This window comes from Theropithecus gelada, chromosome 9, assembly GCF_003255815.1.
Source record: "Theropithecus gelada isolate Dixy chromosome 9, Tgel_1.0, whole genome shotgun sequence".
Taxonomy (NCBI): domain Eukaryota; kingdom Metazoa; phylum Chordata; class Mammalia; order Primates; family Cercopithecidae; genus Theropithecus; species Theropithecus gelada.
In genome coordinates this window covers 63,242,405-63,267,418 of record NC_037677.1, presented here as the reverse complement: position 1 = coordinate 63,267,418, position 25,014 = coordinate 63,242,405, and the positions used below count along the sequence as shown (strand labels likewise).

Sequence of the window (25,014 nt, the reverse complement as noted above, 5' to 3'; positions counted from 1 at the left end):
GCGCCCACCCAAGCAGTAGTTCTTAACCAGGGACATTTGGTAATATCTGGAGCTATTTTTTGATTATCACAGCTAGAGGGGATGGGGTGCTACTGGCATCTAGTTGGTAGAGGCCAGGGATTCTGCTAAACATCTTAAAATGCACAGAACAGCTCCCCCAACTGAGCTCATCCACGTCAAATTGTCCATACTGGCCAGATTGAGACCCCCTGACCTATGGTATTAGTTCCAATTGTCACACACAGGAATTTTCAAAGCAAACCCTCTGGGCAGAGAACGATGTGCATCACAGAAGGAGGAGTGCTGGGAATCTTGGTGCGAGAGATATGTGATGTGAGCACCCTTCCTGCGAAGAGAGTTTTATGGTTCACACAGCACTTTTGCTTTCATGGACAGCATCTCACTCCACAAATACACACACACACACACACACACACACACACACAGAGAGACACACACACACTTTTTAGAGGTAGGGTCTTGCTTTGTCATCCAGGCTGGAGTGCAGTGGTGCGATCATGGCTCACTGTAGCCTCGACCTCCTGGACTCAAGTGATCCTCTTGCCTCAGCCTCCCAAGTAGCTGGGACTACAGGCATGGCTGATTGTACCCAGCTAATTTTTAATTTAAAAATATAGATATATATAGACAGGGTCTCACTATGTTGCTCAGGATGGTTTTGAATTCCTGAGCTCAAACAATCCTCCTGCCTCAGCCTCCCAAAGCGCTGGTATTATAGGCCTGAGCCATTGTGCCTGGCTGAAATAAGTTTTAAACTAATGGATGCTGTTGATCGAGCACATGCTGTGGGCCAGGCCTGGTTTCAAAGCCTGGACGTCTGTTTTTCCCTCCACCCTCCTGCCTCTACAAGCTGTTTCCTCCACACCCACAGATGAGCAGAGTCAAGCTCCAAGAGGTAAGACCATGCAGTGGTGAGAAGCAGCAGAGCTTGACCTTCCCAGGCCTCCACACTGCCTCTATTTACATACAGGCTGCCAGTCTGGGACGTCAAGGCTACTGCGTTTCACAAATAGGTTGTGGGGGATAAATGCTGAGCACTGTGGGCTTGTGAAAGAGACTCTGTTGGGCTGGGTGGGTCCATCCCTGTGCACCCTGGAGCCACTCTGCACACGCAGCCTGGGCATGAGGTGGGCTGAGCAGCCGGATCTCTGGAGCACCACCCAGACCAGCCTGCAGGCTCCAGGGAGCTCCAGAGACAGCCACACCTTTAAGAGGTGTGCCGATTAAAAGGCAGCTAAAAGTGCTCACTTGGAACCCACACCAGCCCTTTAAAATATAGGGCATGATCATGAGCTTGGCAGAGAGGGGAGATGGAGCAGCTGAGCCTGCAGCAACTGAGAAAGAAGTCAGGAGACTCAGCGCTCTCCTTCCACTCCCCTGAGAGCAGCCTCATCCTCCAGACCTCATTAAACACCTCCCTAGTGACCTCGGAGGCAGGGCCTACCAATGTGGTCCGTGGCATAAAATCATGGGGAATCTGACCGTCATGGAGTCTTAGATTTGATGAAATATGGTACACATGTGAACTTGTCTGTGTGTGCACACCTGAGCATGGCATCTTGGTGAGGTCTTAGTGTCCCAACCCAAGGTAAACCAGACCCAGCTCTGCCTACTGTGAGGGTCAGCCCTGGAGGGCTGGGGAAGGCAGAGAGCTCAGACTATAGGTAGTAGTATATTGCTGTTAAACATCCACATACATGCACATGTGTACACACACAACACAGGTACCCACACACATGCACATGTGTGTACATATATAATATGGGTATCCACACACATGCATATACCTGTACCATGTTTAATCACCCACATGTGTAACACAGGTGTGTTTGTATAGATACATGCACCCATGTGTACCACACCAAATTAGATGTGTGCACACAGACAAGTTCACATGTGTACCATATTTCACCAAATCTAAGATCACACTGACGGTCAGATACCCCATTATTTTATGTCCTTAAGAACGAAAAAGTGTTAACAATGAAATTCTGTTCATCACTTAGCACTGTAGACTTATTAGAAGAGAGCTTTTTTTTTTCTTTTCTTTTCTTTTTTTTTTTTTGAGATGGAATCTTGCTCTGTCACCCAGGCTGGAGTGCAGTGGTGGTATCTTAGCTCACCACAACCTCTGCCTCCCGGGTTCAAGTGACTCTCCTGCCCCAGCCTCCTGAGGAGCTGGGATTATAGCTGCATGTCACCATGCCTGGCTAATTTTTCTATTTTTGGTAGAGACAGGGTTTCACCATGTTGGTCAGGGTGGTCTCAAACTCCTGACCTTGTGATCCGCCTGCCTTGGCTTCCCAAAGTGCTGGGATTACAGGTGTGAGCCATTGCACCCAGCTAGAAGAGAGCGTTTAACCTCAGTTAGACTTAGGTCTTTATCATATGTTACTCTTTTTTTTTTTTTTTTTTGAGACGGAGTCTTGCTCTGTCGCCTAGGCTGGAGTGCAGTGGTGCGATCTCAGCTCACTGCAAGCTCCGCCTCCCAGTTTCACACTTGCCTCAGCCTCCCAAGTAGCTGGGACTACAGGTGCCTGCCAACATGCCAGGCTAATTTTTTTTGTATTTGTAGTACAGATGGGTTTTCACCGCGTTAGCCAGGATGGTCTCAATCTCCTTACCTCGTGATCCACCCACCTCAGCCTCTCAAAGTGCTGGGATTAAAGGCGTGAGCCACCACGCCTGGCCTATCATATGTTACTCTTGTATACACACAGATAAGGCAACATGAACAGGCGAGGAGTTCCCCTAACTTCTTCACATTCAGAGCAGTGCCCTTGCAGGTCATGTTTCGGCATCGTCCTCAGTGTATGACGTTTCCATGCGGCATTGTCCTGCCTGCCATCGAGAGCAGGGGTGGTGCCACCTGAGGGCTCCACTGGCATCCCTGGATTTTCACAGAACCTACGGACAGCATCCTGTGGATTTGATGCTGGAGCCATATTGATTTTACTGCAAGGTGTCGATGGGACGTTTTCAGACAACACCCAGGATTCACATTCCTGCCTCTGATGGTTTGTTACCTGAAATGATGAGGGCTGTGGTTGTGAAGCCACCAGGAATGACAGAGGCTCTTGCTTGCACTGGCAGTGACAGTCACACCTGGGCTGCCTCCTGGCCAACAGTGATTGTAAACGTGAAAAAGAGGAGCCTGTTGGACTCAATGGGATGCAGCATGTGTCTCGGGGACGCTGGGGGCTGGAGCACGTGGTCTGCAGAGTCACCTTGTGCCTTGTGAGAAGGGCCAGGGTTGCGCGCCAAAGGGCTGGTCCAGGGCCTGAGACTCCATGTTGCTGTCGTCTCCTGAGGACTGAGAAAGGACAGGAGGGGTCATTGTGGCCGTTCCTCTGTCTTCAAGCAATGGTGCTCACATCTGCCCAGGTTCAGAGGCAGTAAGTGATCAGGGAAGGCGCATGAGCAGGTCAGGTTTTCTGAGGCCTGGGCTTGTCCTCTGACCATGATTGCTGTCCTCAGGCAAGCTTCTGTATACCTTTGGGCCTGCCTGTATCCCTGAAAACAGGGATAGCATACCCTTCTCCTCAGAGGTCCTTGGAGAAACGACTGACTCTGGGACTAGGGCGGGGAATATGCAAGATGACCCCGGAGCACCTCCTAGAGCCAGAAAGTAATGAAGTGTTAAAACACAAATCCCAAATCCCCAAACCATGGGGGTGTGTTTATGGGACACAGGAGCCAACTCAAAGAGCTCTCAACCACCAAAGCTAGGACAATTTGAGCCACAAAACAAATCACAGAGAATTATAGCCCAAGGTGTAAAATAGATAAAAGTCCATACTGATAACATAAATGATGGAATAAATAAACAAAGAAGGGACAAATCACCCATGCAGAGTAATTCCAGTTTATTCATGTCCGTCTTCAAGGAGGTGGATTTTAACTCCCCACTTCCTAGATGTGGCCCGCACATAGTGACTTTCTTTAAAAGAATTCGGTCTGGAAATCAGGGAGCAGAGGGTAACTCTCAGTGAAGAAACCTGACAAACACTCCGTCAGCCGGGTGATGAAGGCCAATAGCAACAGTGATGAGTCATGCTGATATCATGCATCCTTCACATGGCCTGATGAGGATGCACCTTACCCCTGTGGGCTTCCTCCCCTGTAGCCCCCATCTAACCATGAGAAAACCATCAGACATACCCTAATTGAAGGACACATAATACCTGCTCAGTGCTTCTTAAGACTTAAAGTCATCAAAAACCAGAAGGCGGGAGAACCTGTCACAGAGAAGAAACAGAGCAGAGGGGATAAGGAGACAGGAAGATTAAATGGAATGTAACACCCTGGATGGGACCAGGACATTTGGGGGAAACTAGAAAAATCTGAATAGAATGTAGACTTTAGTTAATAACAGTGTGTCAATATTGGTTCATTAACAGTGACAAACATACCATAGTAATGGAAGATGTTAACATTTGGAATAAATTGGGTGTGGGGAGTTTCTGTACTATCTTTGCAACTTGTAGCTGAATCTAAAGTTATTTTAAAATAAAGTTTATTTTTAGAATAATAGGAATTCCAGGCCGTTCGCCATGAGGATTCAGTAAAGTGATGTGGGGAGGCGCTTGTGGGCTGTGCCAGCCATTAGTGGCGATGAGACCACTCCGTTCCGCTTCTGTTTGAGCGCGGGTGGGCTTAATACCCCCAGGGTCTTTTTCAGCACTGGCCTCCACCTCTCCCTGTTTAATACCTGCCTGAGCCTGGCTGCCAAGCGGTGGGTGGACCTTTTACAGCCTTCTTGAGTTGTAAACTCTCCTCATTCTCTCTCCTGGGCCAGACAAAGCCCACCCCAGCCACCCCGCCACAGAAACTAGTTCTGGACAGCAGCTGAATGTAGTGGCTAAGGAAGGGGGCCTAAGAGTCACAGAGATCTGAGTTCAACTCTTGGCATTCTCACTTCTAGCTGCATGGCCTTGGGCAAGTTACTTACCCTCTCTGAACCTTGGATGTCTTGCCTATGAGATGGGAATAATTCCTCTCTCCATAAGGTGGTTGTAAGGTTGTATGCCAAGCCCTCGGCACAGTGCCTGGCACACAGTAGGTGCTTGGGGAGTAGAGGTGCCTCCCTCCCTCTGATCCCAGTACCCTCTACCATCTTCTCTTGTGCTGCTTTTTCTCCCCTTGGCCAGAGAGAGTCCTGACCTTTGCTTGTTTTTCTGGTACATACCCAGTGGTTATCTCAGGTCAATATGTGGTACTGAATCCTAATGCAGGGGTCCTGGCAGAGGTGACTTTGAACTTGGCGCAGAGGTGAGAAGCAGAGAAGCTGGACACACTCTCTGTTCTGCCCTGTGGGTGTGCCTTATAGCCATCCTGCCTCATGCCCAACCATGGGAAGCGATCTGTGATCTCCCCTGAGCTAGCTCCCTGGCCTCACCTCTGGCATTTGGGAGGCAGCCATGGAGGGCCAAGGCAGACAGGGCCAGGCCCTGGGTGCACAGCCAGGTTGGAGCCTGTCAGCGAGCCGCCTGTGCGTGTTCCAGAGCAGCTGGGGTCCTGGCTGTGGTGCTATGTGTCACATGGTCTCTGCAATTCTACCAGACACGGCAGCCTTGTCCAGCCACCTCCTTGGCCCATGCAAAGCCTCAGGCAGCTTGAGCCAAATCAAAGATGCTGAGGTCCCTACTCAAAGGCTGGGGATGGCAGGGGTGTGTGCAGATGAGCATACCAGGGCCCCAGAGGACTGGAACAGGGGACTTGGAATGGAAGGGCTAACTCTACCTTTTTTTAATGGGGGAGAAAGGGAATAAAATAAAAGCAGTTTATTTTTATCATCCTTATTTAGTATAAGAAAAGACCCAACTGTTTCTCATTGCCGAGCTCCTTTTCTATCACAGCCTCAAAACTCTTAACTTCTCCTTGTGCTTTAGGCTTCCTTTTTGGGATCATTTTCCGTCTTCCCTGACATTCCTTTAGTGGTGTCTGTGTAACAGTGTTTGTTTATCTGATAATGTCTTCATTTCACCATGGTCCTTAAAAGATGGTTTTGTGAGTTCAGGATTCTAGATTGATGGTTTCTTTATCTTGGTGCTTAGATGGTGCTAATTCAGGTTTTCCATTTGGTAAGTGATCTCTATTTTCTTTGACAGAGGTATACTTCGAGGGAAGTCCATAAGAGACTGAGATCACAGTCTGTCCCCAGGAAGGGAGCAGACATGCTCAGTGAAACTTCCAGCAGGAGACTGAAGGCCAGCAGAGGACGTGGGTGGGAAGGCTGAACAGGGCTCCTGCCCCAGGGAACTTTCCAATGATGAAAAGCTCCCCACTACTAGGCACATGTGAGCGCTGGCTGGGAAGAAATTCCCTGTCAGATGGAGGGGGATGGCTTAGCCTGTTTGGGCTGCTGTAACGAAATATCCTAAGTGAGTAGCATAGAAACAATAGAAATTTATTTCTCACAGTTCTGGAAGCTGGGAAGTCCAAGATCAGGACACCAGCAGATTTGGTGACTGGTGAGAGCCCACCCACTTTCTGGTTCACAGATGGTGCCTTCTCACTGTGTCCTCACATGGTAGAAGGAGTGAGGGGGTCTCTCAGGGGCTTCTTTTATAAGGACACTAATCCCATTCAGGAGGGCTCTGCCTTTATGACTTAATTACCCCTAATGCCCTGTCTTCCAATACCATTCCCTTGGGAGTTGGATGTCAACATACGAATTTTGGGGCAACACCAACATTCAGACCAAAGCAGTTGACTTTAGTTGTCTTGGTTGCCAGTGACCCTGGAGTTCTCTTGGTGGCTTCATGTGGCTCTTGCCTTCCTCTCCCCTGCTGCAAGCCTCTGCCCCTCTCCTTTTAAGGGCCCACAGCCTTCTTGGTCCAGGGATCATTCCAGCTCCTCCACTGAGACTTCCCTGAGCCCTCCTGCGCAGACACTGTTTCCCTTTTCTCTAGATCCTGGAGCCGGGTGGTGGGGGTGGGGGGCTTGTGCTGCAGACCTCAGAACACCAGGCACCTGAAGCCCTTGGTTTCAAGTTGCTTCTTAGTGGTATCTCCAGATGGGCTGTCCCTTTCTGTTTACATAGCATTTGTATCTAGGCCAGTTACCAGGGAGTGGGAGGTGGCATCAGGGGCCCTCACCCCACCTTCTGCCAGTGTTGGACAGTTGAGCTGTGATTCTATCTCCTGCTCAGAGAGGCAGCAGCCCCCTGCCCAGTCCCGCTGTAAGGACCTCTCAGTGTCCTGAGCTGGAGATGGCAGCTATTGGAGCAAGGGTCATTGGAGGCTTTGATGAGTGGGTTTGGCCTGTTGAGTGAGGTACAGAAATGAGTAATATGGAAGGATTCTGGCAGCAATTCACATGGTCTGCCCTACAGGAGAGACACGTGGAGGAAGGCAGCAGCCCTGGGCATTTCCAGATGCCCAGAGGCCCAGCAGATGCCCCCGCTGAATGTCCCAATGACTCCTTTCTTCTCCTGCTCCCGGGATAACCGATGGGTTTACATATGTATGCGTGGGGCACAGATGGGGCTGTGCAGAGCGTGCATTGCCTGTGATCCTGTCCTTAGTCTGCTTATAGTGCACTCAGGGAGGTCTGCGACACAGACCCACCCCAGCACAGAAGGAAGGCCGTGATCCAGTGTTGGAGGGGCTGGGAAGTAAGGATTACTTAAGGGTCACCCTACTGCAGATCTATGATCATCTCAGCAATCAGCAAAGACTCCTCAGTTTAGAATTCCACCAGGGAGCCTATGTGTGTGTGTGACTGATTGAGTGCCCCCCACTCCACCCTGAAGTCCCTCCTAGGATAAGTCTAGGGTGTATGGATTGAGGAGGACATTGTCTCTATGCATGGGAGCACTTTACTCCCACTGGGGAGGGGAGGAGGTTGGGAAGGAAGCCCTGCTGCTCGCTGGACTATCGTCATTTCTTGTGATGGGCATTGGCATTGTTCCTTGTGGTGGGGTGTTGGCGGGGAGCTGCTTTCCCATAGCGGCTGCTGGTCTTTGGTCTTGCTACTCAATTGGATCCAGATATGGGTGCCAGGAAGGCCTGTGGCAGAAGCCTGACGCTGGCTGCTGTGAAGTCCGTCCATTCATGAACTGGGGCAGCTGCCAGTTCTGGGCACTGCGGAAAGTGGCTTGGGACTGGGGATCGGTAGTGCATGCAGCTTCTGCTGCCCACAGTTTGCCCACAAAGCGTACGTCTCCTGATTCCCTCCTGGCTCACTCCCTGCCATGGGACTCTCACGCCTGTATGGTTGGAAGTGCTATTCCTCTTCTCCATTTGGTGGACAATGGTTGCTTTGTGGGTTGTAGGTTGATCACTTTGCTTGTGAATGGAAAGGAATTGATGGCTGAAGGGCATGGGGAGATGGAAGTAGTGAGAGCAAGACTATGCATGGAGCTCTGGTCCAGCTCTTAGGAAGCCATATGGGCAGGAGGCAGAGGCTGGGTTCCACTTCTGTTGGCATCGCATCCCTGACCGCGCCGGCGGCATTGCATCCCTGACTGGGCTGGTGGCATCGCATCCCTGACGGCGGCAGTGGCATTTTTTTGTAGAGACAGGGTCTCGCTATGTTGTCCAGGCTGGTTTCAAAGTCTTGGCCTCAAGTGATCCTCCTGCCTTGGCCTCCTAAAGCACTAGGATTACAGTCGTGAGCCACTGCGCCTATGCCCAGTCGAGATTAAGCTTTTAAATGTATTGAATAATGTTCTATGAAACAAGCAACATAGAAACAGTATATTCAGTATGATTCCAATTTTGTAAAATAAGATGCATGCATGTACACATGTGGCAAGATACAGGTTAACTGTGGTTATTATATATCTGTCTAATAGTAGTGTTGGTGATTTCATTTTCTTCTTTTTTTGTAGTTTTCAACTTTTATTTCTAGTAAGGTGTTTTGTATTCATAAACAAGGTTATTTAAAACAAAAAAGCTGGAGTATCCAATGGGACCACTCGGGTGAGCTCCCTGTCCTTGGGGGTGGACAAGCAGAGGCCGAGAGTCCACCTCATGGACACTGTTCAGGAGCTTCCTGGCGGAGGAGTGCGAAGGGCTGGAGTCTTTGATGAGCTGTGCAGGACACTGCCCCACAGTCCCGGGCCTGTGAGAGAAAGGAATTGTCTAGAGCAGTGCTCCTCAAACTTGCCTGTGCCTGCCAGTCAGCTGGGGATCTTGTTCAATTGCAGATCCTTATTCAGGAGGCCTGGGGTGGGGCTCAAGGCTCTGCATTTCTCACAAGCTCCCAGGTGCTGCTGCTGCTCCAAGGCCCTGGAGTATGTCTCCTGGAGGAGTGTCCACTGCTGCCTCCCCAGGGCCAGGGCACTGTAGGGCAGACATTATGCCAGTGGCAACTGGAAAGGTACACAGGGATATTAGGGCGAGTGGCCTGGGGTTCCCTGAGCCAGGTGATGTGTCTGGAAGAGGCTCTCCAGACGTGGAAAGATGAGTCTTGGTCAGAGTTGCTGAGTTTGAGACCAGGCCCTCTACACTGTGGCTTTGTGGAAAGAGCTCAGGGTTGGGATTACATGGTCCGGGATGTGAATCCCAGTTCTGCAGCTTGTTAGCAGCATGTCCTTGGGCAGATCCTTTTTTCCCCTCAGCCTGAGTTTCTTTATCTGTAAAGTAGGGATAGGTGTCTTGCCTGATAAGGTCATGGTTTGGCTACTGTATGTTAGGCACCTGCCCCAGTACCTGGCACGCAGTAGGCCTGTGATGAATGTTTCCTTCCCTTAAACTGTATTTTCTTCTTGCAGGTAGATGAGATTTACCACGATGAGTCGCTGGGGGTTCATATAAATATTGCCCTCGTCCGCTTGATCATGGTTGGCTACCGACAGGTAAACTACCTTGTCAGCAGAAGGGTTGTGGGGCCAGAGTGTTGGACCAGCGATAGTGTGGGCTGGAGGGACAAGCATCCAGGAAACTTTGTCTCCAGAATCAGAACCTGAGGCTATTAGAATTGTGGCTTCAGGGGTGGAGCTTTTGGAGGTGGTAAGCAGTGATTGATGGCTTCCTACAATCTGAGAAACTGATAATTCCACACCTTTATCACCAGGAGATCCCTCTTCTTGGGGAAATTGGGGCTTACAGTGGGGTGGCCATCGAGACAAGTCATGTTCTAGTTGAGCCCTGGTGCCCTGCGCTCTGCAATCTTAGACCACCAGTCACTTATTATTAAATGGGGGTAGCAACCAAACTTTCCTGTAAGAGCTATTGTGAAGATTAAATAAAACAATGAACTCAAAGTATAGAGGAAATGCTCAGAACAGCAGCCGCCTTGCAGGTTAGTTGAGGGGATTGGAAATTGTGTGTGTGAAGTTCCCAGCAGAAATGCATCTCAGCATGGTTCTTGAACCATGGCACGTGAACATCCCCGAAAGCAGGCAGGGCTGTGTGCCGGCAGCAGCTGAGTGGGGACAGCTGGTGATCTTGGGGTGGGTCCTGCAGTCCTCTGGGCCTTAGCATTCCCATCTGTAAGTGGGATGAGAGAGGCCTGCTGTGTCCAGGGCCCTGACCCTCCATGTGGCTGTTGGTGCTCTCCTGGCCCCTGCAGTCCCTGAGCCTGATTGAGCGCGGGAACCCCTCACGCAGCCTGGAGCAGGTGTGTCGCTGGGCACACTCCCAGCAGCGCCAGGACCCCGGCCACGCTGAGCACCATGACCATGTTGTCTTCCTCACCCGGCAGGACTTTGGGCCCTCAGGTATGCAAGGTACTGTATTTGCCATGGCCAGGTGTGTGCAGCTTGCAGGGCAGACAGAGGCTGGGCCTGGAGGCAGATGAGCTGTCCCTGGGGTCCACCACATGGAGGTTTGAAGGGACAGGACCTGGACAGTTGGGGGCGAGCTTTGCAATGGTTTATTGGAGACTATGGGAAGTACAGGGGTCCCTACTCTGGTCCCCGATATTTTGGTGGAGGCTGCAGGCAGCTGTGAGTGGTCAGGCCCTGGGTCCTGTGCTTAATGTCCCAGAGCCTGGCTGCTGGAAGACCCTCCATAGGCTTCAAGATGCTTCTCCCTACACTGTGTCCTTCGTCTTCATTGCAGACTGTGGGACACCTAGGATGGGGCTTGTGTAGGCTGCAGAACGGGAAGTCTGTGCTCTGCCTCCAGCTCCACACCTTGCTAGCCCAGTGGTCCAAGATCTCTTCATCTCCCTGGGTCCTCCCAATTGTGGAATGGGGAACATAACAATATTTGCCTCCCCCCATTCCAGGGCTGCTAAAGGCCCTGGGGCTGCATGACATGTGTGTGACAGAGTATTGACAACTGTAAGTACTCTGCAAACATGCAGCTTTGATACCCATATGAGGAAACTGAGCCATGAGGTGGTGAAGCGACTTGCCCATGTGGTTTAGCAGACAGGAGGCAGATCTGAGACTCAGACTGGATCTCCAGTTTCCATGTTGAAGGCTTTCTATTTTTTTCTGCTTTAATGCTAGAAATTAGTTGGTCAGCCCTGCCTACCCAAAAGATTTCTTGTCTGAATGACTGAAGCCCCAAATGTGGTTTTTACACACCACACACACACACACACTTACAGACATCCACACACATGTACAGGCCCATGTACACACAGACACATGCATACATGCAAATAGATATAAGCCAGTGTGTACATGTACAGATATACAAACACATGACACACAGACACACAGAGACACTGCATACATGTAGAGACACAAAGACACATGTACACATATGCACAGGCACTCACATGGACACAGACATGCACACACATGTATATACACACAGAGCATGTACTTATATCGCATGTAGAGCAAATCTCAGCTTTCCAGGACAACAGAGGCCCCAGAAACCTCCTTCCCACTCAGCCTCTTGTTATACTCCCCAAACCATGTCAAATAAAAGAACATTTCAGCCCCTCTAACATGGAGGGGGGACTGCAGGCCTAGGCAGGGACATGCCCTTTGTCATTATCCCCACCTTGCAGGCCCCTAGGACACAGGCTTCATGCATGGTAGTGCTTAGCCAGTGCCGGCCCCCCTGCACTGCCATGATTCCTGTGTGGCCTGCCTGCACCTTGGCCGGTGTCCTCCCCACCTCCGAAGAGTTGTCTCAGCTGTCCCTCACTGCCCTCCATCAGCTGTTCCTGGTCCCCCTCAACTCCTTCCAAACCATTCCCTTTCCCCTTCCTCCAGCTCCCTGCTGCAGCCTGTCTTGCTCCTTGAATTCTAGCCCTTCCAGCCCATGCCTCGTCGCATGATCTCCCTGCTAAACCACAGCTCTTTAGCTGTGGCGATGGGTGGGTAGGGGGTGTTGCAGGGTCAGGGGTAGGCTCGGATCTGAGTCCCCTGTTTTCCCCGTGGTACCTAACATAACGCTGCCCCCTACTCCTGCACAGAAAGCGTTTCGAGCTTGTTTGCTGATTGACTGTGGGACTGGAGGGAGGCCTTGTGGAAGTAGTGTGTTTGCAGGCCCAGGTGTTCTCTGGTTTAGAGGGGTGCTGATAAACCCTGGGAAGCCGCAGGCCGAGAGGGAAGCCATCAAGCCCTAGGATGTGAGGGTGGCTTGGCCCAGGTTTGTTCGGCTGCAGGTGGGACTTTGTGAGCATCCTTCTTCCTCCAGAAACGTCCCTGCTCCAAGCACTGACCAAAGGGCTGGGCTGGGCACAGACCTCAGCATGTCCTGCCTCACCTGCCCTCCACCTCGCTCTCCACCTTTTCTTTCTCTCTTCGGCAGGGTATGCACCCGTCACTGGCATGTGTCACCCCCTGAGGAGCTGTGCCCTCAACCATGAGGATGGCTTCTCCTCGGCCTTCGTGATAGCTCATGAGACCGGCCATGTGTAAGTGGCAGCAGCAGGGTGGGCGGGACTGGCAGCTGTGCCATGAGCTCCAGGGAATTCTGTGGCTGTGGGAGACTTTGCCCAGCTCGGCCTGGTCCTGTGTCCTGGGGGGTGTCAGGGGAGCTGGCCTGCCACTGAGGCATGGCCTCCCGCAGTTGCCAGTAGAGGGAGGCCCTAATCTGAGTTGGGAGGAGCCAAGGGGCGTGGGTAGCAATCTGGGCCTGCCTTGGGCCCAGCCTCCAAATCCCAGGGCCATAGGGGACCAGATGTGGCCCTGCCTTTGGGTGGGTCAGTGGCAGTGTCCCTATCACATGCAGAGGGCTGCTCTCTCTGGGTGGTCTTGATCTCTGGCTTCCTTCCATCACGTCCACATTTGAGGCCTTTCTAAGACTCCATCCAGCCCACCCTGATACTCAGCACTCACTGGAGTGCTGGCCTGAGCCCATTGTAAACAGGTGCACTTAGAGCTTAGGCAGGCCAGGCAGAGGCTGGCTTGCCTGATCTTAGGGCTTTGGGTTTTGTTTAGAGTGTGTTGATTCATTCAGTATTTCTTGAGCACCTACCATGCACCAGGCCCCATTCTAGGAATGAGGCTGCAGTGGAGGCCAGGACACAGAAGCCCTCAAGAGGCTACATGCTGGGTGGACACAAATGAGCTACTGTTCAGTAGGTCACGCCATATCACAATGGCAGAACCAAGGGACACCATCAGCCCTGTCAGATTTTATCCCAGCTTTGCTCCTCCAGGCAGGTGAGACCTCCTCTTCACACCTGGAACATGGGGCTGACACCAGGGGAACCGCTGAGCCCCTCCTTGTGGAGACACAAGGTCAAGCTTATAGGCCTGCATATCTACCTAGCAGTCAAAGCCAGATGCAGCCATCTGGGAATGTTTAAGAACTTAGAATTCTTGGGATTTGGCATTAATGACTAATTGTGAAGAGCAAACTTTTAAATGTAAACTGTTATTATAGTAGGTGCCTACCATGTGCAAAGCTCTGTGCCCAGCCTTGCAGCGTCTTGAAGAGGCTCAAGATGCAGGCACCTACAGGGGCACAAGAAATGAGGTTGAGTTGAGTTGAATGAAACCTGGTCTTTGCACTCAAAGGCTCTCGGTGGGAAGCCAGCGAATGACTGTGAGTTTTTAATGGTGGGATAGATGGCTCCTGCTGTGGACGTGAGCCCACAGGTGAGACAGCTAGGACCAGTGGCCAGGTGGGGCTTGATCTGGCCTTGGAAGCTGTAAGAACATAGGTGGAACTCATGGAAGGGGTGGGTGTCTGGGAGTGGTGAACAGCAGGAGTGAAGGCTTGGAGGGCAGGATGAGCCCAATCCCAGTGGGAGCAGCCTTGGAGAGAGGGTTGGTCCTCCCCACTGCATGGTTGGGAAACTGAGGCCAGGAAGAGCAATCTGAGCTCAGGACAGGGTCTCCTGCTGCTGATCTGCCTGCCTGCCTGCCTGGGGCAGAGCCCCTGGGATGTATCAGGACTCCTCTGTCTTCCCCATTCCAGGCTCGGCATGGAGCATGATGGTCAGGGGAATGGCTGCGCAGATGAGACCAGCTTGGGCAGCGTCATGGCGCCCCTGGTGCAGGCTGCCTTCCACCGCTTCCATTGGTCCCGCTGCAGCAAGCTGGAGCTCAGCCGCTACCTCCCGTAGGTTATTCCTGCCCTCAGAGCTGGGATAGGGGAGCATGCGATCTGCCACTCTGAGCAGACATCACACAGCTGGCTGGTTTCCCTAAGTCTCCCCCGGCATGACTCTTCCGTGACTCATCTCGCCTCTCTGCCAAACCTGGCCTAAAACATACCCCATTAGCATCGCAGGTGGGTTAGCCTAGTGTTTCGGAATGTGTTCAGGTGACCACTTACATAGAATTCTTATTAAAAATGCAGACCCCCTGGCTCATGGATGATGGTAAGTTAGATTCTGCTGGGGTTGGGTCTAGAAATCAGGATTTATCAAGCATTGCAGGTGATACTTATGCATGCTGAAGGTTATGAGCCACTGGGCTGAGGCTGGGGCTCTAACCCCAGTGGCTCCTAACGACCCCTTTGAGCCCACCTGGTTCCAGCCCGGGATCGACTGCCCAGGATCGACTTCTCAATGGATGAACAGTGCTACTGTGGCTTTCCCCCAGGCCCCAAGGAAATGGGCATGCTGAGGAGGGAGCTCCTCCTCTCCCCACTCCCATCCTTAGCCCCAGCAGCACACTCCCAATTCTGGTCTGGCTGGTCAGCTCCTGGGTCTTTAAGGATGTTCAGGTACAGAACAAGTGTTAGACTCAGGACCTCGAGGCCTGAGAATGGGAGACCAAGTGGATTTAGATGGGGGCAGGTGGAGGCAGAAATGTGGTCACTAGCCCCATGCAGGAGCTGGCCAGGGCAGCTTGTCCAGGGTCCCTCCTGCACGGTAGGCTGGTTTTTCTCCTTTCAGTACAGAGTGAGTCCTCAGATTGTCCATGAATCAACTATTAGTCTTGGCCATAACATGTCCCTCTAAGGTGGGCAAAATGACCTCCTAATCCAGCTGCGAGCTGAGTATCTAATCCCAGTCTGGGTACCCTTGCCTTTGGCTGCAAATGGAGCCCTTCCAGACATCGTCACTGGTGGGAGTGAGGTCCTGAGTGAGGGGGCTGCTCAGGGCAGCCCATCCTCCCTGGAAGAGACAGCGCTGGGCACGGGATAGCGGGTGCAGATTCCTGCAGGGCTTGCTCATGAAAACCCCAGCCCCTGGGAAGGGAAAGCCTGGGACTTCCCGCTGTCAGCCTGGCTCACCCTCCTTGTTTCCACTGGCAGCTCCTATGACTGCCTCCTCGATGACCCCTTTGATCCTGCCTGGCCCCAGCCCCCAGAGCTGCCTGGGATCGACTACTCAATGGATGAGCAGTGCCGCTTTGACTTTGGCAGTGGATACCAGACCTGCTTGGCAGTAAGTAGCCGTCTGGCCTCTGCCAGGCAGTGGGGGCCAGGGCAGTGTCCTTCTGTGGCCCAGGCTGATCATTCATAAAGCACCTTCTGCCCAGCTGGCCAGTGGGCCTGGTGATGGGCCCACAGACACAGTGCCAGGCACCATGCAGGGATGCAGAGTGAACACCTGTGGGGGCAGGTGGGCGCAGTGGCTTGGGAATGCGTTAGCCCTGGGAAAGATGGAAACAGCAGAGCAGAGAGGGTGGGCACCTGATGGGATCCTGGCTGGGCTCATTCCCTGCAAGGAAGCCCAGATTTCAGACAAGGTGTTGGGCTTCTGGCCTGGTGGAGCAGCAGGTTCCACACCCTCAGGCGATGTGCCAGGTCTTTCAGTCTAACTCCCCACCTGCTGCACCTGCACACCACCTCTCTCCAGAGCGTCAGTTCCACACCTGTGCTGCCTGTGCCTGAGGACATAGATACAAGGGAGCATAACTTTGTCCCTACCCTGCAGGATGGGGCAGGGGGAGAGCACTGAGCCTGAGATCAGCTAGAGTGCCCCAGGAGAGAACCCAACAGCTGCCACCCAGGGCCCAGGCTGAGCTGTCAGAGAATGGGCCATCTCAGGGGTAGGGGGCTTTCTGAAGGGGGCAGGCCTTGGGGACCCGAGTGTTTCATACTACCCATCTGGGGAATGCAGCCCTCTTTTCACCTTCTCGGAATGGGGAGTGCCCCCAACCATGTGTGGACAGCTTCCCCACTGTCTGGGACACGTGGTGTGACAAAGCGCCTGAGTTGTGGGCAGAGGACCAGGACATGGGATTTCAGGGCCCAAATGCTGTACTTATAGGATGCTTGTCTGGCTGGCAGGGGATGATAAGAGGGAATATTAAGGAAATTATGGCTTTTCTGGACAATCTGAAACATAAAGTCATCAACCTCTGGCACGGCTGGGTGTCCAAGTTACAGGGAGGTGGAGTCCCAGCCTCGTCGGAGTACTGGGGGGTCTGGGTTGAAAAGCAGCAGTTCCCTCAATTTTCCTCATGTGCACAGGGCTCAGGGCAGGGGCACTGTGAACCTAGACCTCCCCAGAGCCTCACACCCTAGTCCCAGCTCAGTGACAAATGGCCTCTGTAAAGCGGGGGAGGGAGGCCTTGGAGAGAGAACGGCAAGAGCATGGGCCATGGCTGGGCTCTTTCTCAGTGCCCTGGGGGAAGGAGGGGTCCCTGGAGGCTGCTGGCACTTGGGGTAGAGTTGAACCTGAAGCAGGTGAGGGGCTCTGGCTGCCTCCCCTGCAGTGCCATGGGTGCCTGCACCCATCACACCCTCTTTTCTCTCCATCACTGCCCTTTGCTCCTTGGACAACGAGCCAGTCCAGCCTGGTGACCCCATTCCCTTGCCATGCAGTTCAGGACCTTTGAGCCCTGCAAGCAGCTGTGGTGCAGCCACCCTGACAACCCATACTTCTGCAAGACCAAGAAGGGGCCCCCGCTGGATGGGACGGAGTGTGCACCCGGCAAGGTACCTGTGGGGTGTGCAGCAGGAGTGGCCCTCCTGGGGTGCAGGGCATCCATTACTGGCATAGGGCAGATCCCAGGGGGAACCCTGACCCCTCCCTCCAAGTGCTTATATGAGTTGGGGGTGATGCTAAAGGACAGTAGTGAGCCCAGTGTGTGGGTACATACACGTGGCGTCTTCCCATAAACTCATACCCTTTCTTCTCTCCCAGCCCACTGTCCTTTGCCTCTGTAATTGGCTGAGGGTAGCATGATCTCCTAGCCCATCTGACAGGAAGGCTTACTTCCATTTTACAAATGAGAAGAATGAGGTCCAGGCAGGTTAATTAAGGAACTTGTTGGGGTTCCACAGGGAGTGATTAGAAGAGAAGGGATGCAGGGAAGTCTCTGTGTGTCCTGCCTACTCACCCACCCCCATGCTGTCGCTGAGCATGAGACACACGTGTTCTCCCCACACCAACCTTCATGAGTGTCCTGTGTTTGCTCCCTCATGCATGTGTGGGTGCCAGGACTTCATTTGCCCGGGGGACCCCGTGGCTGGGTCTGAAACCCAGCTCTGCTCTGCTCCCGGCCCTGCCGTTGATCACTGTGGTGACCTTGGGCCATTCATTGAAGTTTTCTGACTCGCCAACACCTGACAACCTCAGAGTTGTTCTGAGGTTACTGACTCATGTCAAGGCAAGTGAGGGAGGGCGGAAGAAGCCAAGTACAGGAGAGGTGGTTCCCCATCATCAGCAGGAGCCCAGCCCTGGGGCCACCCCACCATCCTGCCCCCTGCCTCCTGCCCTAGCCAGGCTCCCCCTATTCACACCTGTCCCGCTGAGCGGCTCTGGGGCTTGTCTTATCACAGGTGGATGGAGCTTCCCCTGGCCTGGCGGGTCCTTGAGGGGTTATAGCTGTTCCAGGTCTTTCCACTTTTCAAGTTTTCCCAGGTGTTTTCAAAGTTCCAGACCCTCCCCAGTTACAGTTTCACAGGACAGTTCATCAGTGGTTCTCAGTCTGGGCTGCACATTGGAATCATCCTGGGAGCTTTAAAACCCCTCCCATAGAACAAAGAGTAACTGCAGATGGGCACAGAGGATATTTTTGGAGTGATAAGAATATTCTCAAATTGGATTGTGGTGACGACCGGGCAACTTTATGAATTTATGAAAGGTCATTGCATTGCACACTTGAAATGAGTGAATTCTATAGTATGTAAATTACACCTCTTATAGTGCCTCCAAAAGTTCGTACCCCTAGTGATTCTGACTCAGTTGGTCTGGGGTGAAGATCAGGCATCTGAAGTTGTAAAATCTCCCCCAGGTGATTCCAAGGTTGAGAACCACTGAGTTCATCTCTCGGGAGACGAACTTTGCCCAGAGAGCTTTGTGCGCATTTTTTTTCGTGCTACCCTACAGGAAAAGGGAAGGGAGTTGCCTCTAGTTGGGCCCTCCTCTATTTCCTGGCCCTGTGCTAAGGCCTGTAGAGATATTAGAACAGTCCCACTTAACAGGTGGGTAAACTGAGGCTCAGCAAGCTAAAGTAGCCACACATAGCTAGTATTGCTGAGGGGGGTTCAAACCCAGGAATCCTTCACGCATACCCTCCTTCCGCTGCATGCACAGACCTCCCCACATGGCTGGCCTGCCTCCCAGAAGCACATCTTGTGATCCCTGGAAGGTAATTTTGAGATACAGAGCCAAGATCAACTCTAGCTAGTGTGGGAAGATCGTGTCATCTCTCTCCTATCAGCCTTTTATTATTCCCGGGAGTGCAAATAATTGCACATTTATTATTGTTCATCATAAGATCTGCCATTTCTGGATGGCTTTGTATACCGGGTATGACCTCATCAGATGCTATGAGCAGGTACAGTTACCCACGTTGTCCTGTTGAGGAACAGGCTCAGAAAGGCAAGCCCTTTGTCTAAGGCTGCTCAGCTCGTACTAGGGTGGGATTCTGCCTAAACCCAGGCTCATGCTCTTGCTATCCCTTTTTCTGGCTCCCTGGGTGGGCTCAGCAGCAGCAGCAGCCCAGGGTGATCTCATGCGCTCTGCTCTGCCCCAGTGGTGCTTCAAAGGTCACTGCATCTGGAAGTCACCGGAGCAGACATACGGCCAGGATGGAGGCTGGAGCTCCTGGACCAAGTTTGGGTCATGTTCGCGGTCATGTGGGGGCGGGGTGCGATCCCGCAGCCGGAGCTGCAACAACCCTCCGTGAGTGTGCTTGGCAAGGGTGGGGAGGGCAGGGGCTTGAAGGGGAAGGCACTGGGGAGACAGTGCAGGAGAGAAGGGCCCCTGTGGGTGGTTGTGTATGCTAGTGCATGAGGACACAAAATTGCTGGTAGAGGCAGATCACTCCTACCTGCATCCACTAAGGACTCTCAGGTCTGCCTTCTGTGCGTTTGTCTGAACCAGTGGTTCTCAAGCTCATGTGCAGAAGATTCCCCAGAGTCTGGGTGGCCCTACTTCTTCATGTACGTAACAAGTCCTCTGATGACCCCGATCCTCTGGCTAAACTTTGAGAAACACTGATCTAAGCTCTTTGTTGGAAGAATCAATTCTCTAACTTTGTTTTCTACCACATGGAGAAAATCATCCTTTAATTTTTCTTAACTTACCTCTTTCTAACATCAAAGGTCCTTCCTCTCCTCCCCACTCCTGAGTTTTAGCATTCTGGGAGAGATGTCCATTCTCCCTTCTCATCCTCTCTATGGGGATCTTCTCCCCTATACCATGGTTCTGGGACATCTGAGCCCTAGTTCTCCATCTCCATCTCCAAGCTGAAGCAGCCTTTTTAGAACAGCACCACGAGAGATGGGGACTGGCCAAGGCTGGCTGCATGGGTCGATTGGCTCTTGGAATGCAGGGATTCCAAACCCCCACAACGACCAGGCTTGGCCTGACCCCTCACAGCACTGAGAGGTATGATGAAGACTGTGGAATCGCAGCATTGTAGGGTCACAGTGGCTCTGGTGTCCTCAGGAGTGGTCATTCATACTCTGTTATTTATCTCTAGGGATGGGAAACTCACTGCCTATTGAAGCAGCCGTTTCTTTGTTTTAGATGATATAGCCATATAGTTAATATAGACGGCCGTATTGACCTTCTACACACATGAACCAAAATGGACTGCCTTGTAACTTTCCTCTTTCGGAAATACAAAGACTGTGGTTATAGTAAATCACCTTGCAGGCAAGACCGACAATTATCCCTCAGTATAATTGGTATCAAAGCTACCATTTATTGAGCTCCTCTGTAATAACTATTTTTATTTTATGAGGCTTAAATGAAATAATATGTGTGCTGTCAGCATCATGCTCACACAAGTAAATGCTTAATAGAAGACAGCTGCTGTTATAATAATCATTATTATAGTATGTTAAGCATTTTGTGCTAGGTGGGATGCTAAGCACTTAGGTACAAAAATCTGTGCAGTTCTACCACATGTCTATGAGTAGGGTACTGTTAACCCCAGCACTTGGACACTTTGTATCAAGTCTTACCCAATCCTCTTGACTTAATGGAGAAGAGAGCATAGATGATTATAAAATACCTTTTCTTACTATTCTTCACAGACACACCAGGAGGTATGTAAAATAAGAGGGATTATTATTTTCCCCCTGTTTTCAAGGGGAAATTAAGCCACAGCAAGGCTAAGTGGCCTGGCCAAGGTTGCACGGTCAGGACTTGGAAGCCAGCTCGTCTGATTCCAAATCCAAGTTTCTTTTACCACTCCTTAGTTTATGATGATGTTAAGTGGAAGTGGATGCAAATGGGAGTGGCCGAGTTGTTTATGGGGGCCTGCTCTATGCCAGGGCCTGCAAAACAGTTGAAGGCACCCACAAAGGCGAATAAGACGGATTTCTCTTCCAGCCCAGCTGGAGAGGGTTAGTCAGTCCCTGTGTCAGTCTGTACGTCTGTCCATCACACTCACCATGGAATAGGTGGTGTATGTCGGAAGGGTAAAGCAGGGAGGAAGAGGGACCTGGAAGGCTGAGTTCCGTAGCCCCCACCCTGGGAGCCATTCTCTGGTTTATGTCAGTGGAGGGACCTTGTCATGCTATTGTGAATGGCTGAGCTGCTCCTGGTGGCCATATGGGAAGCCTGGCCCTCCCCAGCCTTCCCAACCAGCAAGGTCACCCATTTCTCTGTGCCTGTCCCAGCCCAGCCTATGGAGGCCGCCCGTGCTTAGGGCCCATGTTCGAGTACCAGGTCTGCAACAGCGAGGAGTGCCCTGGGCCCTACGAGGACTTCCGGGCGCAGCAGTGTGCCAAGCGCAATTCCTACTATGTGCACCAGAACGCCAAGCACAGCTGGGTGCCCTATGAGCCTGCCGATGGTAAGCGGGCCCCACCCCCCTCCCACCCCATGTCCTTGGGCATCTGCGGGGGCTGTGTGTGCCCAGGCAGGGCCTCCCACCCCCGCACCCACCAGTGAAGGTGGAGGGACAGTGGGGGTACCAAAAGGGAGACTGCAGTCAGCAGGCTCGCCATATACCCTTGTGTAGACCTGTTCTTGGCATACTTCTGGGGTCATCATCCCCATCAAGGCCATCCCTGATTTGTGTACTTATGATGACAGTTTTCTGGCAGATGCAAGGAGAGCGTCTTGAGGAAGGGACACTTCACACACAGGTGTTGCCATGGCCGGTAGCAGTGTTGGCTGTTAGGGTTGCCTGCCTTTCGTCTTCTGTCCTTATCTGCGGGGAGAAGAATCACACAGGTGCAGGCACCCTTCCCGTTGCATGACCAGTGTCTTGAGGAGCTCAGTCCTATTACATGCTGTGTTTTTAGGTTTTACTGACTGGGCTGTGGTTTCTGCAGAGTCAATGAGATGATTTTGGAATGCAGGCAGTTGGATCTGGTGGGATCTTCATACTGACTCTCTAGGCTGCCCTGGGACATACACAGGACTTCTGGACTCATATAAAGAGTCTGAATTTGGGGACCATAGTGGTGCCAGTTCCCGTCTGTTTTTGAGTGTTTCCAGTGATGGTTCCATAGCGGCAGAGCATCCAGGGAAGCGTTGGGATTTGTGGCAAGTCAGAGCCTCGGCTGGAAGGGCCCTCAGTGATCCTCTGATTCCAGCTTTCCCCTGCTAGCCTCTCTGTGGGTCCCACATGGACAGATGCTCATTCTCCATCACACAACCCTTGACCCAGACAGCTCCCATCAGGACGGGCGTCCCTCCCCGGAGCCCGGGCTCCACCCCGGAACCTTCAGCTCTGCAGCTCTGTCTAGAATGACAGACTCTTCAGGTTGGAAGGGACCTCAGAGGCCTGTCGTTGCCAGATTCTTTCAGAGCATCCCTGCAGGGGGTGTCTTCTCTCTGCTTGGATTCCTCCCACTCTGGGGAGCTCCCCACTCCCTTGGCACTATTGGCTGGCTTCCGTTGCTGCCCAGAGAGCTGCCCGCCTGGGTCAGGATCCTGCCTGTGCTGGATTGGAGCCCCCTGAGACCCGGGTCCCTCCAGGAATCTGGTTCCTGTGCATGAAATCCAAGGTGGTCTTGGAGGCTGTGGCCCCAGACTTGAGCCCTTCCTGCTGGAGACAAGGAGTCACCAGCTGTCCTGGGAGCCCAGGGACCAGAGCAGAGCCCAGCAGGTTCCTTAGTAATTGGCTGAGGGAAGCTTGGTTTGAAAGCCTTCCAGATCTGTTCAGAAACCAAACCAGCAACCACAACATTGGGGAGAGGAGGGACTGGGAGGCTTGTGGGGCAGCTGGACTTCGGGTTTTTCCCAGGACTGTTAGACGAATTCCAGGAAGTTAGCTAAGCCTCCAACCTCCTTTTTTCTAAGAAGTACAGTAAGTGTTTATATGTTCTCTGGAACCTCCTTTTTAGGACATCTATAACCCACATAAAGAAGGAAACATTTAATTGTTAGGACCAGACTGTTGCTCCATTTTGCAAACCCAGATACAGACCCCTTTTCTGCCTTACTTTCATGCAGCCTTCTAATGTTTACAAACATGTTAAGACACATGTCATACATGTGCACAGTGAAGTTTTTTAAGGGTCAGAGCAGGACTCAAGCCAGACTGCTTGGGTTACAATCCAGGCTGAACCACTTACCATGTGGCTGTGTGGACTTGAGCAAGTTCCTTAACCTCTCTGGTCCTCAGTTTCCTCCTCTGTAATGCTAGCACCTACCTCATTGAGGTATTGAGAGAGTTAAATGAGTTAATTCATGAAAAGCCATTAAAGCTGTATTTTAAGGGCATATGAAGGTTTTAGAAATATCTAGTACATAGTAAGCATTCACTAAGTGTTGGCTTATTATTACTTTATCACTCGATTTTTCTCAATAAGCTGATGTGACATTTTACTGATTAGGGATAATAAAAATAGGGAACAAAGGCTGGGAGAGGTCGGAGCATTTACCCAAGGTCACATGGCTGATAAGTGACACAGCAGGGATTTTCAGCCCCAGCACCACACTCAGTGCTCCCCCAGCTGCCCAGAGCTGGCCCCGGAGCTTTCTGGCTGGACCACGCACTGATCTGTCCTGGGCCACTTTCTCTGAGCCCAGCTGGGGACTCAGCACAGTCCCTCTGCCTACAGATACGCAGAAGTGTGAGCTGATCTGCCAGTCGGCGGACACGGGGGACGTGGTGTTCATGAACCAGGTGGTTCATGATGGGACACGCTGCAGCTACCGGGACCCATACAGCGTCTGTGCGCGTGGCGAGTGTGTGGTGGGTGCACCCCGGGCCACCCCAACTACCGGCAGAGGGGGACTAGAGGGCTGCACTGCAACTCCTCCTGCCTGGGAAGATGAGCATTGCCTCACTGGCCCACTCGCAACACCCTGTTGGTCCTCAGCATAGCCCTGGGGAGCTGGAAGGGGTTAATTATTGCTCAGCCCCATTGGAGGGAAGAGGAGATGGCAAGAATCCTCATCATGCCGGGTTTAGACCTCACCCAGGTCCCACGGTGAATTTGTGCCAGATCCTGTCCAGGGACACCTCTCAGGCCAGAGGTCTTCTCCTGACCAGGGCCTGGGGATGGGAATGGGAGCCCCGGGGTGGCGGTGGGGGCAGGGGAGCCTCCTCCCACTGACCTCACCTCTGGCCTCAGCCTGTCGGCTGTGACAAGGAGGTGGGGTCCATGAAGGCAGATGACAAGTGTGGAGTCTGCGGGGGTGACAACTCCCACTGCAGGACTGTGAAGGGGACGCTGGGAAAGGCCTCTAAGCAGGCAGGTGAGTTGGGCTGGGGCTGGGGGGATGATGAGGGCTGACTGGAGTTCTTGCCGTCCCTTGGGGGGCCCTCCCTCCTTGAACTGTGCCACAGTCTGGGGTGGGGAGAAGGGGCCCTGGGGCCCATCTCTAGGCCTTCCTGGGCTGCCCAGGCTGGTGAGCCAGGTGCTGCAGCCAGTCACCTCATCTTCCAGGCAAGCTCCTCCCTGAGTCTGGGGCCCAGGAGCTCCAAGAGGCATTTTCCCGCTAGGCAATGTGTTGTCATGGGAGCTTGGCCATCCCTTGGACCCTGGGGTTACTGGTGGGAGGGAGAGGTCAGACAGGTCTAAAGGGGTAGCCAAGACTGGACTGATAATTTTCTTTTCCTCTCTTTCTCATTTTTTTTTTTTTTTTTTTTGAGACGGAGTCTCGCTGTGTCGCCCAGGCTGGAGTGCAGTGGCCGGATCTCAGCTCACTGCAAGCTCCGCCTCCCGGGTTTACGCCATTCTCCTGCCTCAGCCTTCCCGAGTAGCTGGGACTACAAGTGCCCGCCACGGCGCCCGGCTAGTTTTTTGTATTTTTTAGTAGAGACGGGGTTTCACCGTGTTCGCCAGGATGGTCTCGATCTCCTGA

At 52.5% G+C, this 25,014-nt stretch overlaps 1 protein-coding gene across 2 annotated transcripts in view; it reads left to right on the top strand.

Annotated features, from left to right (window-relative positions):
* ADAMTS14 (ADAM metallopeptidase with thrombospondin type 1 motif 14) overlaps positions 1–25,014 on the top strand; it is an 87,899-nt gene that overhangs the window by 44,563 nt on the left and 18,322 nt on the right. Inside the window, exons 5-14 of one of the 2 annotated variants that reach the window (XM_025396975.1) lie at positions 9,743–9,826; positions 10,543–10,690; positions 12,690–12,795; positions 14,307–14,450; positions 15,594–15,726; positions 17,112–17,225; positions 19,271–19,419; positions 21,369–21,544; positions 23,766–23,899; positions 24,282–24,405. In XM_025396975.1, coding sequence (XP_025252760.1) covers positions 9,743–9,826; positions 10,543–10,690; positions 12,690–12,795; positions 14,307–14,450; positions 15,594–15,726; positions 17,112–17,225; positions 19,271–19,419; positions 21,369–21,544; positions 23,766–23,899; positions 24,282–24,405 — 1,312 coding nt within the window. Of the gene's footprint in view, positions 1–9,742; positions 9,827–10,542; positions 10,700–12,689; positions 12,796–14,306; positions 14,451–15,593; positions 15,727–17,111; positions 17,226–19,270; positions 19,420–21,368; positions 21,545–23,765; positions 23,900–24,281; positions 24,406–25,014 lie in introns of both variants that reach the window. The other variant, XM_025396973.1, reaches the window with a different exon arrangement.